This window comes from Cibotium barometz, chromosome 26 (assembly GCF_041138505.1).
Source record: "Cibotium barometz isolate CiBa-2024 chromosome 26, ASM4113850v1, whole genome shotgun sequence".
Lineage (NCBI taxonomy): Eukaryota > Viridiplantae > Streptophyta > Polypodiopsida > Cyatheales > Cibotiaceae > Cibotium > Cibotium barometz.
The window spans coordinates 968,759-980,475 of record NC_141071.1 but is presented as its reverse complement, the minus strand read 5'-3'; the positions used below and the strand labels follow the sequence as shown (position 1 = coordinate 980,475).

The window sequence follows — 11,717 nt, the reverse complement described above, 5'->3', positions numbered from 1 at the left end:
ATCCAGGTTGGCCGGAGAGAAGCTGTAGGAAAGGGCATGCAGCTAGGCCTATGGTTGGCCATAGAATCCAGGTTCACACTCTTCTCCCTCTTTCCCCACCCTCCAACCCAAAACACCAAGGGCGCATACACCCAAGCCAACCTACATAAGGAGGAGGATGATATTGTATGGTACATCCAATCACTCCTGTCTCCTCGTGTGGTCATATGGAGAAGCCTCTAAGATTTTGAAACAAGAATCTTGCGTCTATCCTCTAATACCCCCAAAACCTCTTCCCTTCTTACCAAGAGGTGGATGTTTTTTTGTAAAGGAATTTAATTTATTCTCGTATGGGGGGGGGGAGAGAGCCTCTATTGAAAACAGTGGTAGCCAAAATGAATTGTACCAAACGTGCAAGATAAAAGAATGTAAATTTCTGTTAATGCAAGGTACAAACCCCAGGGATTCTGGAGTTCTTGTGATACTTTGATACGATGTGAGGATGGTTACTGTTGTATGTACAAAAAAATTCAAGGGCACGAGAGCTGCCCATATTGGAAGAAGAGGCTACAAGTTGCACTTTTGAACCTCCTCATACCAATGCTCATCCATCTCTGATGAAGAGTGCATGTTTTGCATGTAGAAAACCTCTTCCTCATCATTCTTGTCAACTGTTTTCATCAGCTCTTCCATGTTGTGAAGAAATGGTGGTTCTTCTCGGGCTGCTGCAAGATGCTCCGCCTCTAAGGCCGCCTCAGCCTCTTCAGCATCCACCTCTGTGAACTGGAACTTCACACGCTCGGCCATAGCACACATCGGGCAAACCCTGGACTTCTGAAGCCGAGCCTCCAGAAGCCGCTGCTGCAATGTAGCCATCTCTGTGGAATGCTTTCTCTTCAGTTTCTCCTTCTCTCGGTGAAGCTTGTCAACATCTTGCTCAGCAAGAGCCACAGCATCCTGCAACAGCCCACAGAAAATGCCAGTCAGCGCTGCCTAGTAAAGAAATTTGCACCCCTTTCTGCTCATCAGGTACAGACACACCAACTTAGCAGCAGAAGATAATCCTATTTTACCTAGTACAATAATCTGGCAATAGAATACCCCAACAAACAGACCCATTGCAGTAGCGAAGCCAACTTTACCTCAGCAATCAATACAGCTTCCTCTGCCTCTTTCAGCCGCACCAGCAGCTCGCCTGCAGCTTGCACAGCATCAGCAGTGTCTCGCACCTGGGCTTGCAAGCCTTCGATCTGCTCTCTCACCACCCTCCTTTCTTGCTCCTGCTCATGCTTGAGGGCCACCAACTCTGCGGCCTGGGCTTCAAACCATTTCCCCCTCAAGAATCCCATCTTCCCTGCCCTTTTCCTTGCATCGCCCATGGCTTCCCTGATCTTCCTGTGCTTCGCCAGCAGAGATATGTGCTTCTCTTGCAGCTCGGCATACTGATCCAGCAACCGTGCATGCCCTTCCATTGCCATCTGTAGAGCTTCTTTCATCTCATTTGCACATCGCCGCTCACCGTCTGTCTCCTGCTTTCTCTTCTCTGCAAGCTGTCTGTACTCCTCGACCTCCACCCGCAGCTCTTCCAGTACAGACATCCACTCATTCTCACGCTCAACCCACTGTGCCTTTTCCTCCTCGCATTTCTCACACCTGCGATTCTCCACTACAGCAAGTGAACAGCAGTTTGACAATGCCTCAGGCAAAGCAACTGGAGATGGACCTTCAGAACTCTTATGCCCATACTCGTAGCTCAAAATAGCTCGTGGAGTGAGGGATCGCCGCCTTTGTTTTGCAGACCTGGGTGAGTCTACATAGCTCTGCAGTTGGCTGCGAAGCTGGCAGATCTCCCCCAAGAGCGCATCCCTCTCTCCTAGATCGCAAAAGTTCCGGTACTTCTCTAGCTCCTCACAAAGGCGCTGCTGCCTTACATTGGCTAAAGCCACCTCAGGATGCTGATGATATTTTTCTTGCAAAATCTAGTGACAAAACCCATTGCAAGTTTTACCAGCCAGTTCATAAAAGTGTACAAAAATGTATTCACATGTTCAAAAATGTATTCACATGTTCAAAACACTTGCTGCATGTCCTCAGCCCCCTTCAACACACACGCACACATGCACTCGCATGTGCACACACACACAAAGCACACACAAATGTATACATGTTCAACACAATTTCTGCACACCCACAGCCCCCCCAACACACACATATGCCCCCCCCCCTCCCCGCGCACACACACACACAAATGTATACACGTACAACACATTTGGAGCACATGCACACGCTCACACACGCACAAATCAGGCAATGTATGGTTAGCAGTTTATCCAAATCTTAGATAAAGATTTACAGCATGTATCCTAAAGCATGTCACCTGATGTTCATTTAGTAGACAAGACCACTCTTCATTTAGAAAGGCATCAGTGGGTATGGTTCCATCCATGAGACTTTCCAGCCGAGCAATTTTGTTCTCTCGACTTTGGTGTAACATAGCATTGCACTCCCGCTCGTGCTTGTATTGGCATACCTGCACCAACAACCAACACCATCAAAGGGCTCCAATTACCAGATGTGCTGTCAGGGACTCAAGAGACATGTAGCAAAACATCAATGGATGGTGTTACAGTTTATACCAATCGGTTTAGTTGCTCGATTTCTGCATTCTTCCTGTTCAAAGCTTCTTCCATGGCAGTCTCTCTTCTTATGGCTCCTACCAAAATGGCCTCCAAGTTCTACATCAATCAGTGATAAAGCCAACAAAAGTTGAGTAAGCTATAAGTAAATACATGTGCACCTTCAATAAGAAAATTTCAGCATACGCAGAGAAATGTGTCTTCTGTGTCTTCAAGAAGACAAAATTACCTGATTTAGTTGGACTTTAGACCCTGTGAGTGGAGTCTTTGGATCCTCCATAGCAACAAGAGCCCAATCTGAACCATCACACGACTGGGCCTTTGACAGCCCATTGTCTTGAGCAACAGCTGACCCAACAGGCTCTTGTACAGGCACCAATGCTTTCTCAGGAGAGCTAACAGGAGAAGTTTGAATACTTTTGTCAACCACAGATTTTGGTTTCAACTTATCTGACTCTGGATTCTGAAAGGAGAACTGGACAAATGATGTGCGATTGTTACTGATCTTTCTTTGGTGGTTTTCTAGGATCTGCAAACCACGGTGGAGACTTGCTGCCAGCCTATCAGTGGGAGAGGAGAGGTTTTTGCTAGACCGCAGAGATGACCGCAGTGATAACATTTTGCTTCTTGTCTCTTCTCCAACAGAATTTCCATGTACTGCCACGGACTTCACAGCATCATGAGCATTTGCATATTCTGAACACCAAGCCTGCAGACTTGTATCTTCAGTACTTCTTTTAAGGCTTCTCATTTCATCATCCTGCAACCTTGGGGAAACACTTAAAGCAGGGGCTTCAAGAACATCGTGAGCTAAATGAGGAGATATACTTAACACAGGAGAGATCAAAACAAGCTCTGGCTCTGGAGTCCCTGTACTACAAGGGACTTCATAATTGGTGTAGTTTAGCAGTGCTATGTCATACGTGGACTTGTTCGATGAGCCACTTTCAAAAGTTTCTTCCTCTATGAAAGCATCTCCACTCACATCATGCTTGATATCGATTGCTGCACACAAATCTGCAACTTCCACCTTATCTCCTAGTTGTTGAGAGTCAAGAGAGCCTTCTGGTGGACATGAAAGGTTATGTGCATCATCAGTGGAAAATGATGCCATACCGCTACTTTGAGCCGTCATGAAATGTGCATCCAGAGTACTTGAATCATGAACTTGAACTTGTACTGTAGGACTTTTATTGAGAGCTGTGTTTTGTGTCTGTGGCATATGAAGAAACTTTGCACATGATTCTCGTTTGACATATCCAGACTCATTCTGAATCATTCCAGCCTCGCTATTTTTTGTCAGAGAGATGGCATCATGATTTTTAGAATCCAGTTCACTTGAGGAAGTCACTTGCAAACCCAACACTAATCCATCAATTACACACCCATCAGGTTTTCCAATGTCATCTGATGCCAAGAGATTATCTTGTGTTTCATCAGCAAACCCTGGAAGTGAAACCTGAGCTGGAACTTTAACTGAATCCATTTCACCACTTACCAAAAAGCTGAAGGAACTAACACCCTTGTCTTCATTTTTCCATTGAGACTCAAAAGAGGCATCTGCTGTTACCAATCCTGTTTTGACCTCTGTGTGCAAGTCCATTCCCTCCACACCCATGGAAAACGTCAATTCTGGATGATCAGCAGATTTTTTTTTAAAACCATGGCCCAAACTTTGTTTTTCTGATAGATTTTTATCTGGAAGATGTGCTTGTGGCTGTTGGAGAGAATTTGAGGTAACATCTGCATCAATCGATGATATAGTTACACCAGCGTGTGTGTCATCAAGAATTGATGCAAGTTCACCATGCAGCCGTTCCCCCGTCTTACTAATGGAAAGCACTAGATCTGTAGCAGCAGACTCATCATCGTGTCTTAAAGGGTTCAAATCATTCACACATTCTTCTGCCTCCTCTTCGATCTCCATCTCCTCATCAGTGTCTGTATCTGTATGGGGCAATGTCATTGGTCGGTTTAGACTCATTCTCAGCAGATTGTAACTTCTCCGTGCATTCCAACTAGTGGTATAGCTACCAGCACCATCAGATCGAGTTTCATTTGACTTCATTCTCATAAGCTCATCCTGTTCATGTAGAGATTAGTTATTAACACTATCAAACATATTGAACTACCAGTCCTACCGTGTTCCTATGCTAGCAAAGATCACCCAAAAAAGTAGCCCACCTTCAATTGACGGATTTGTTCAATATACTCAAAACATTCAAACAGATTGCAATCCTAACCATAGAGCAATATACTCAAAGCATAGATGCTCTTGTTTGCTAATTCAAGGTAAACCATACAACATTACAACACATTGATCGCCAAGCTATTATATTGAGCTACCCAGTCCTACAGTGTTCAAAGATCATCGTACGGTCCTACAGTGTTCATATGCTAGCAAAGATCATACAAAAAGTAATCCGACCTTCAATTGACGAATTTGTTCTCGCAGCAGTTTAACGTCATTCTCGGTTTCCTCGTTGATTATTGCCTTATTCTTTATGGCCTTTGCACGTTGAGCAAACCTTAATGTGCTCAAAGTCTCACTTTTGCAACTGCATCCACAAGAAGAATTGGCATAAACTCACCCCTCCCTTCACTGTAAATGCCTTAAATCTTGACTGCAACCATTACTACCTGCTCATTGGGGAAATTGCACATATCATTGCCAGTTTTGCATTTCCACCCAGTGATTCCTGTAAAAGGAAGGTGAGCCTTGAATCACGATATGGGATATGCCTTGGCTTCCCTGTCTGTGAAACCTCAGCCAGGATATTTATCAGATTCCTGCCAATAAACATCAACCATTCAAAAATGTTGTACTTTAAAGATTACCAACCATTAAAACTTACAATGAAACTTCACCCGTTGGTGCTCACCCAAGCTGTGAAAGCGAACGATTAATATTCCCTGCCTCTTTCAAGCGCTCTCCAGCTGCCCCTGTCTGCTTTTGTCGCTCAGAACCAGCAAGATCCACAAGGTTCATCCTGCTTGTCCTCACGCTGCTCACACCATCTGCTATGCTCTGATGGCATGCCAGGTATGTAAGAATGTTAATAAAATGTTAGTACTGCAATATGTCTTAAATGTACTATTGTCAACCCTGGTCACTCTTACAAGAACTTTCGTTTACCTTGCAGCGTGACTCAATCACACAGGTGAACAAGGTATGAGAGCGGGAACTCTCCAAGTTCATGCTTGTTGATCCAACCTTTCGATTTCCCAAGCCCTGTTTATGTACATGCATCAAAAAACACCAAATTTATGAATTGTTTTAAGTACCAAAGACCGAATGAGGATGCAAAAACTGCTTACATACTATACCTTCAACATCAGGCGAAACACGTCTTCCACACAAGAAACATACTCTTCTGTAAGGTTCTCAACATACACGCCTATCTTAGTATCCTCTCGGACCTGTTCAAGTTTTCAAGAAGGCTGCCCTCAGTTTTCTTCTGAACACATTCCTCAATAGTCTGCAGGCCTACAGTTCTACATGATGTAAAAAGCCAAGTAGCAAAAGACAGGCATTTACGGAGTCTACAGTTGTAACTTGTAAGAGATTCATCACAAAACTTAAATTTACAATTTTACCTGAAGGCTTTTTTGTAAAGGTTCCAGTAAGTCTGTGATTTGCTCATTGTAGATCTTTATGCCAACAACAACACGCATACATTAGAGCTGACAAGTACAAATCCTTTGTAAGGTTCCAGTAAGTCTGTGATTTGCTCATTGTAGGTCTTTATGCCAACAACACTCGTACATTAGAGCTGACAAGTACAAATCCTTCCTCTCTAAAAAAGAGAAGAAGATGCAATTAGAGTTAACTAGCATTCAAATTCAGTTTTCATCCTGCTTTGCCTTCACTTGCCCTTCCCCCTCACGGGTCCCCCACAGGATATGCTCTACGCCGAGACTGGAGCTATGAAAAGCAGCTGCAGACATAATGCTTTCTAGATCATGTGCAGTTGACTCTGTTCTGCATCACCTTGCAGCTCGTGAATCCTAACCACAGAAAGCAGTATTCAGGCAGTGACATACAGAGGAAAGGGTCTGATACAACCAAGACTACCATGTCTCACGCTGTCCAGTTAGCATCACAGGGTGATGAGTGCTCATCCTACACCCTAACTGATCTCACAGTTACAATTTGTTGAAGCTGACCTCTGGCATATCCAGAACTTTCTCCCTCAACAAAGTCTCTATTGGGAACATGCCCTTCTGGAGAGAAGGCCAAATGCTGAGCTAGAGTTATGGCAGCCATGCGTGCCTCCTGTAGCGAATCAACTAGCCATCAAGGGGAGAGGGATATCAAGACCTGTATAAATGGCATTATCATCTTCCATGCAGGTCCATCGTGTTCTAACATCACATTGGATGCACACACATTGTTTAGCAATAACTTGGCACCATTTTTCATAAATCTGATCTACAGCTAATTGTTTGACCTCACAAGATCATTGTTAGGCACCGCCCCCATGAGCTAGAGTTATGGCAGCCATGGGTCAGATGCATAAAACTTGACAGAGCTCTCTTTCTCTCTCTCTCTCTCTCTCTCTCTCTCTCTCTCTCTCTCTCTCTCTCTCTCTCTCTCTCTCTCTCTCTCTCTCTCGGTTCACATACAACAAAGATTTTTAATTTCAAGCATGCCAAAGCTCTCCTTTGCAGGTGCTTTGACATCATCAAGAAGACCCTTGGCCACTTGACAGAATGAGTGTTCCATTTACTTGCTCAAGCGAAGCAACAAACTTCGAGAAGAGAATGCTGCACTGAAGGGGTGACTTCATGAACTGGAAGATCGTCTTACATCCCTAGAAAACAAACCAAGCCCGGAAATAGAGACCCCATTCAAAGTAAAATTGTTGCAAAGCTGAAAGAAGAGATGAAGCACGACTTGCACGAGAGTGGCGTTAGCTGTTTAAGATGATGGTCAAGGAAGATTTGAGAGAACATATCAAATCAGAGGTCATAGCAAAATTAACTGAGGCAAGCAAAGGCCCATCAGTGTGGGTAGCTTTCTTGATAGATGGTACATGGATGGAGATGAGGATAGATGGTACAAGGATCAACTAAGAGCTAATATTTCCCAAGGTTTGACGACAAGGTAATCGTACCAACTTCAATAAGATTGGGGCTCTAAAAAAGTCAAACAAACTTAAAGGCACAAAGCTATGGATCGCAGAGGAATTAATCCGAATGTAACTCAAACAGAAAGCAAAAGAATCTTGAATTAGCCAAAGTAAGAGCAGCTCGGAGAAGAAGGCAAGTTGGTAGTCTATCATGAGGGTAGAGCTCTCATTGAAGATTTCCAGAAATCCCAAAACCATACCAGAACAAAAACTAAACGTAAATAGTTTATAGTGAAGGAAACTGTACTTGATTCTTAGCATTGCAGATTTACTACTTGATAGTAAAATGTTTTCTTTTGTTGGACCACAAATTTTAATTTGGTCATCTTGGCCTTCTACAAGCATTAATATAAATCTCTATCTCACACACACACAGCACCACCCCCCCCCCTCCCACAAATCTAAAAGAGCAAGAGTGTGACACCTCTAGGAAAGAACACCGGCATTGATAACGAAGCTGCTTGTCTAAATTTTTCATTTCGTCCTGTCAAAGAAAGCATATGAACAATGTTAATAAAGCACAAGACCAAACTCAGGATTTTAACTGCAACGAACAAAAAGTTCCAATCTGTGCACCTTACCTCCTTAATCCGTTGAAAGAGGCGCTCAAAGACACGTGGAGTTAAACCTCTTTCTTCACTAGGAGCCTGACTGGTTGCTAGATCTTGGGTATCTCCCCACATTGTGTATGTCTTGCCACTTCCTGTCTGCCCCCCAAAAAAAAGACACACTAAATGCTCGCATAACATGGATATGACAAATCTTCTGATTCAATGCATAAAAGTTTTGCTTAGTTTAGTAAAGAAAGAGTTGAAAGTTTGATCGAATTACCTGTCCATAAGCAAAGATGGAGCTGTTGAACCCTTGCAGACAATTCTCAACAAGAGGCAAGCCAACCATCTCAAATATTGTTTGCTACATATATCAAAGAAATTATGTCATCAAGTGTATAAACATGTTTTTAGATTGCAGGATTCCATAAGTGAAAAGTATCCATCAGCATTGGCTACTTAAAATGGCCTTGCATATGCTTACCTGAGAAGTGTCAGTTCCTGCCACTTGATCAAAGGTAAAGCGCTGGTCGGCCAAGCACAAGGAATCACCTGAAAACTTTTCAACTATCTGCATAGATTCTTCTGATTCCTCTCTCTGATTTCTGGGGCGCATCCTAATTATCACCTGCAGCCATCATGCCATGTTTCAAAGCTCTATCAGCAGTTATACATGCCCCACGGATCTCGGGCCATCATGCTTCAGCATGCCATGCTTCAATCCATGCAAATCTCTACCAGCAGTTACACATGCCCCATGAATCTCTTGAAAATGAACTTTTACCTTGACTCCATTGTCGAGTTCAAGCGGTTGAGAGCTGGATGAGGCTTCTGCAGAGGTTAAGGTTTCCAGATTGAGTTTCCTCTTTGCGTTGGCTTGATTTTCTTGACAGTTTGTTGGTGTTCGGTGAAGCGATGCGGGAGACGGCCGGGGCACGGGAGGCCGAGGGGGCAGGGAAAGGCTGCCGTTGTGCTTGGACTTGGACGCATATTTGCTCAGGGCGGGCGATGTATTTGCATCAGAATAAGGACTGTTAGGTTTAACACAGAGAGCATTATCGGGCGGAAAATTTTCGCTGTTATTTCTGGACCTTCGCACGGGGGTGTTCACCGCAGGGAAGGTGCATTTCCGTCGCGATGGCGCAAGGGAGAAGGGTTGCCTGTGCGGGGACTCAAATCGAAACGAGCTAGAGCGATGGTGAGGAGCCATGGCCACAGATCTGCAGGAGTTGTAGGGTTTCCTGTTGTGGTTGGCTACGCATAGCCTGGCTTGATCAGCTTGATCATCGCAGCAGTGAATTCAGCCATGGATGAAGAAATCCTCCTGGCCACGGCGGTGCTGCTTTGGGCAAACCCCGGTGTTGAGGAGAGAAGAGAGCCGTTGAGCTCCTCTCGCAGAATTGGAGTTCGAAGTTTGAACGTTCCTATTTCTTCTTTTGGACGCTTCCGGTGCCGTAGTTTGTACAAAATGTAGTCATTAGATAACTTTTGATATTAAAGTTTTTTTTATAACCTTTGATATGAAATTTTGGATAACCTAATTTATTAATAATATTCAGTTACAAAAAAGATAAAATTGTCGCTTGTGTTGAACAAGCTAAGATCTTAGGAGTTGTAGCTTGGCGCTAGCTCAAAGCTGAAAGGACCAATTACACCTTCCACTCAGGACGCTGCATATGCGGGCATCGACGGAACACTAGCTGATTTATGGCTGTCCAAAGTTGTTGCAATACGGAATATCTGATCCAAGGCCATATGCACGCTACAACCGGGTTGAGGAGCTTGGTGTCGCTCAGTAATGCATGTCTCCATGTAAACTAGTGTTGTGTGCTGTGACTTTCCAGCCACCTTCATGTTCCTCTCCATAGCGTCTGGGCACTGGGGCAAGCCCAAAAAACATGAAAGGCATTTTCCCTATGTGTGTTGCAGAAGGGACACAATGGAGACATTGGGACCCAGCTAGCAAGTGTGTCCCTTGTAGGGAGTTTCAAGTTGAGCAACTACCAAAGAAAGATGTTAATGTGGAAGGAGAGAGTTACAGTCCACACTGCCACCATGCGATGGGCCTAGGTGCCGGTAAAGCTTGGGGAGTTCCGCCTATGGCCTAGCTTTCCAAACCAATGGGTTTGGCAATCCTACATGTCTGCTCCTTTCAGGTCCGGGAGTGCTTTCCCCTTAGCTAAGGCACAGTTGGCGAGCCAGTTATCACTTCTCAGGCATAGTGCATTTGACCAGCAGAAGGAAGTGCATTTGCACAGCAGCTTGGAGAATAGCAAGTGCAGGGTTGGAGAGACCATAGTTTCAGGAAATGATGTCCCAGTCTAGCCATTGGGCCATTCTGCTATCCCAGAGATCATTCCATATTTGCAAGTCTTTTTTATAGAGTTTATGGGCCTGGTGTTCCATGGTGCCTATGGTTGGCCATCTTCCATATTGCATGGTGACCACCATATAGTTTCAGGAAATGATGTCCCAGTCTAGCCATTGGGCCATTCTGCTATCCCAGAGATCATTCCATATTTGCAAGTCTTTTTTATAGAGTTTATGGGCCTGGTGTTCCATGGTGCCTATGGTTGGCCATCTTCCATATTGCATGGTGACCACCATATACTCTCACCCAGGGCTCCATCGCCTGTGAGAGGGTGTTAACCATTCCACTTGAGACTGGCAAAAAGCTCCTGCCACCCGCCCATGCACTAGAGTAGATTGCTTGACTATGCACTTGCCCAAGGATGCAATCTAGTGCATCCAAGATAGGTTCGGGCATTGCCGTGTTGTGTTCTGAATCAAATGCCTTGTAATTACTCCCCACAGTCACGCTATTTCAATCTTCTACAACCACTTAAGCATGAGCGTCTTGGCTTTCATCTTCAGATTGGTTATGCCCAACCCACCTTTCTGTTTGGGGGAACAGACTTGTGCCCATGAGATTGCATGCCAGCTCTTGCCCTCAAGTCTATTCCACAAGAAGTCCCTAAAGAATTTGTCCACTTTGTCCGTGTCAAATTTGTTAAGAGCGTAGTAAGAGGCAAGGTAGGTCATGTAGGACAGCGGAATGTGCTTAAGCACCACCAGCCTTCCAGAGAAGGACAGCTACGATTTGCTCTAGTGGGTCATTTTTTCTTGCAGTTGAGGGAAAAACCAGTCAAATCTCTGTTTGTATTGCTGATGTCTATTCCAATATGGCAGCCCATCAACTTGAGTGGAGTCCCATGTGAGATCCATTTGAAATCATATATTGTGGTCCCCTGGTTTTCTAACACCTCTGTCGGTAGCATGGCCTTAGCTTTGGTAGTACTGTTCATCGAGGGAAAAACCAGTCGAATCTCTGTTTGTTGCTTATTTGTGTTCCAATATGGCAGCTCATCAACCTAAGTGGAGTCCCATGTGGGATCCATTTGAAATCATATTTGTGGTCC

The 11,717-nt window shown here is 44.4% G+C and overlaps 1 protein-coding gene across 1 annotated transcript; it reads right to left on the bottom strand.

Annotated features, from left to right (window-relative positions):
• Nucleotides 1–394: 394 nt before the first annotated feature.
• Nucleotides 395–9,724, bottom strand: LOC147623551 (kinesin-like protein KIN-12A). Its single transcript, XM_086820095.1, has 16 exons — nt 9,083–9,724; nt 8,783–8,926; nt 8,579–8,662; nt 8,329–8,454; nt 8,172–8,231; nt 6,213–6,266; nt 5,943–6,035; nt 5,752–5,847; nt 5,498–5,643; nt 5,256–5,405; nt 5,044–5,173; nt 2,845–4,698; nt 2,616–2,714; nt 2,357–2,509; nt 1,122–1,958; nt 395–936 (listed from the first exon to the last, which is right to left on the bottom strand). The coding sequence occupies exons 1-16, from the start codon at nt 9,506–9,508 to the stop codon at nt 547–549; spliced, it is 4,842 nt and encodes a 1,613-aa protein (XP_086676221.1). The 5' UTR covers nt 9,509–9,724; the 3' UTR covers nt 395–546.
• Between the last annotated feature and the right edge of the window lie 1,993 nt (nt 9,725–11,717).

Bases quoted from the DNA above. Each gene is read 5' to 3' on its own strand.
- LOC147623551 (XM_086820095.1), bottom strand. From the start codon at position 9,508: ATGGCTCCTCACCATCGCTCTAGCTCGTTTCGATTTGAGTCCCCGCAC. The intron at 8,232-8,328 runs GTAAGGTGCACA...TTTCTTTGACAG, and splicing joins TCTTTCAACGGATTAAGGAG to GACGAAATGAAAAATTTAGA. The intron at 6,267-8,171 runs GTGTCACACTCT...GTTGGCATAAAG, and splicing joins GCCGGTGTTCTTTCCTAGAG to ATCTACAATGAGCAAATCAC.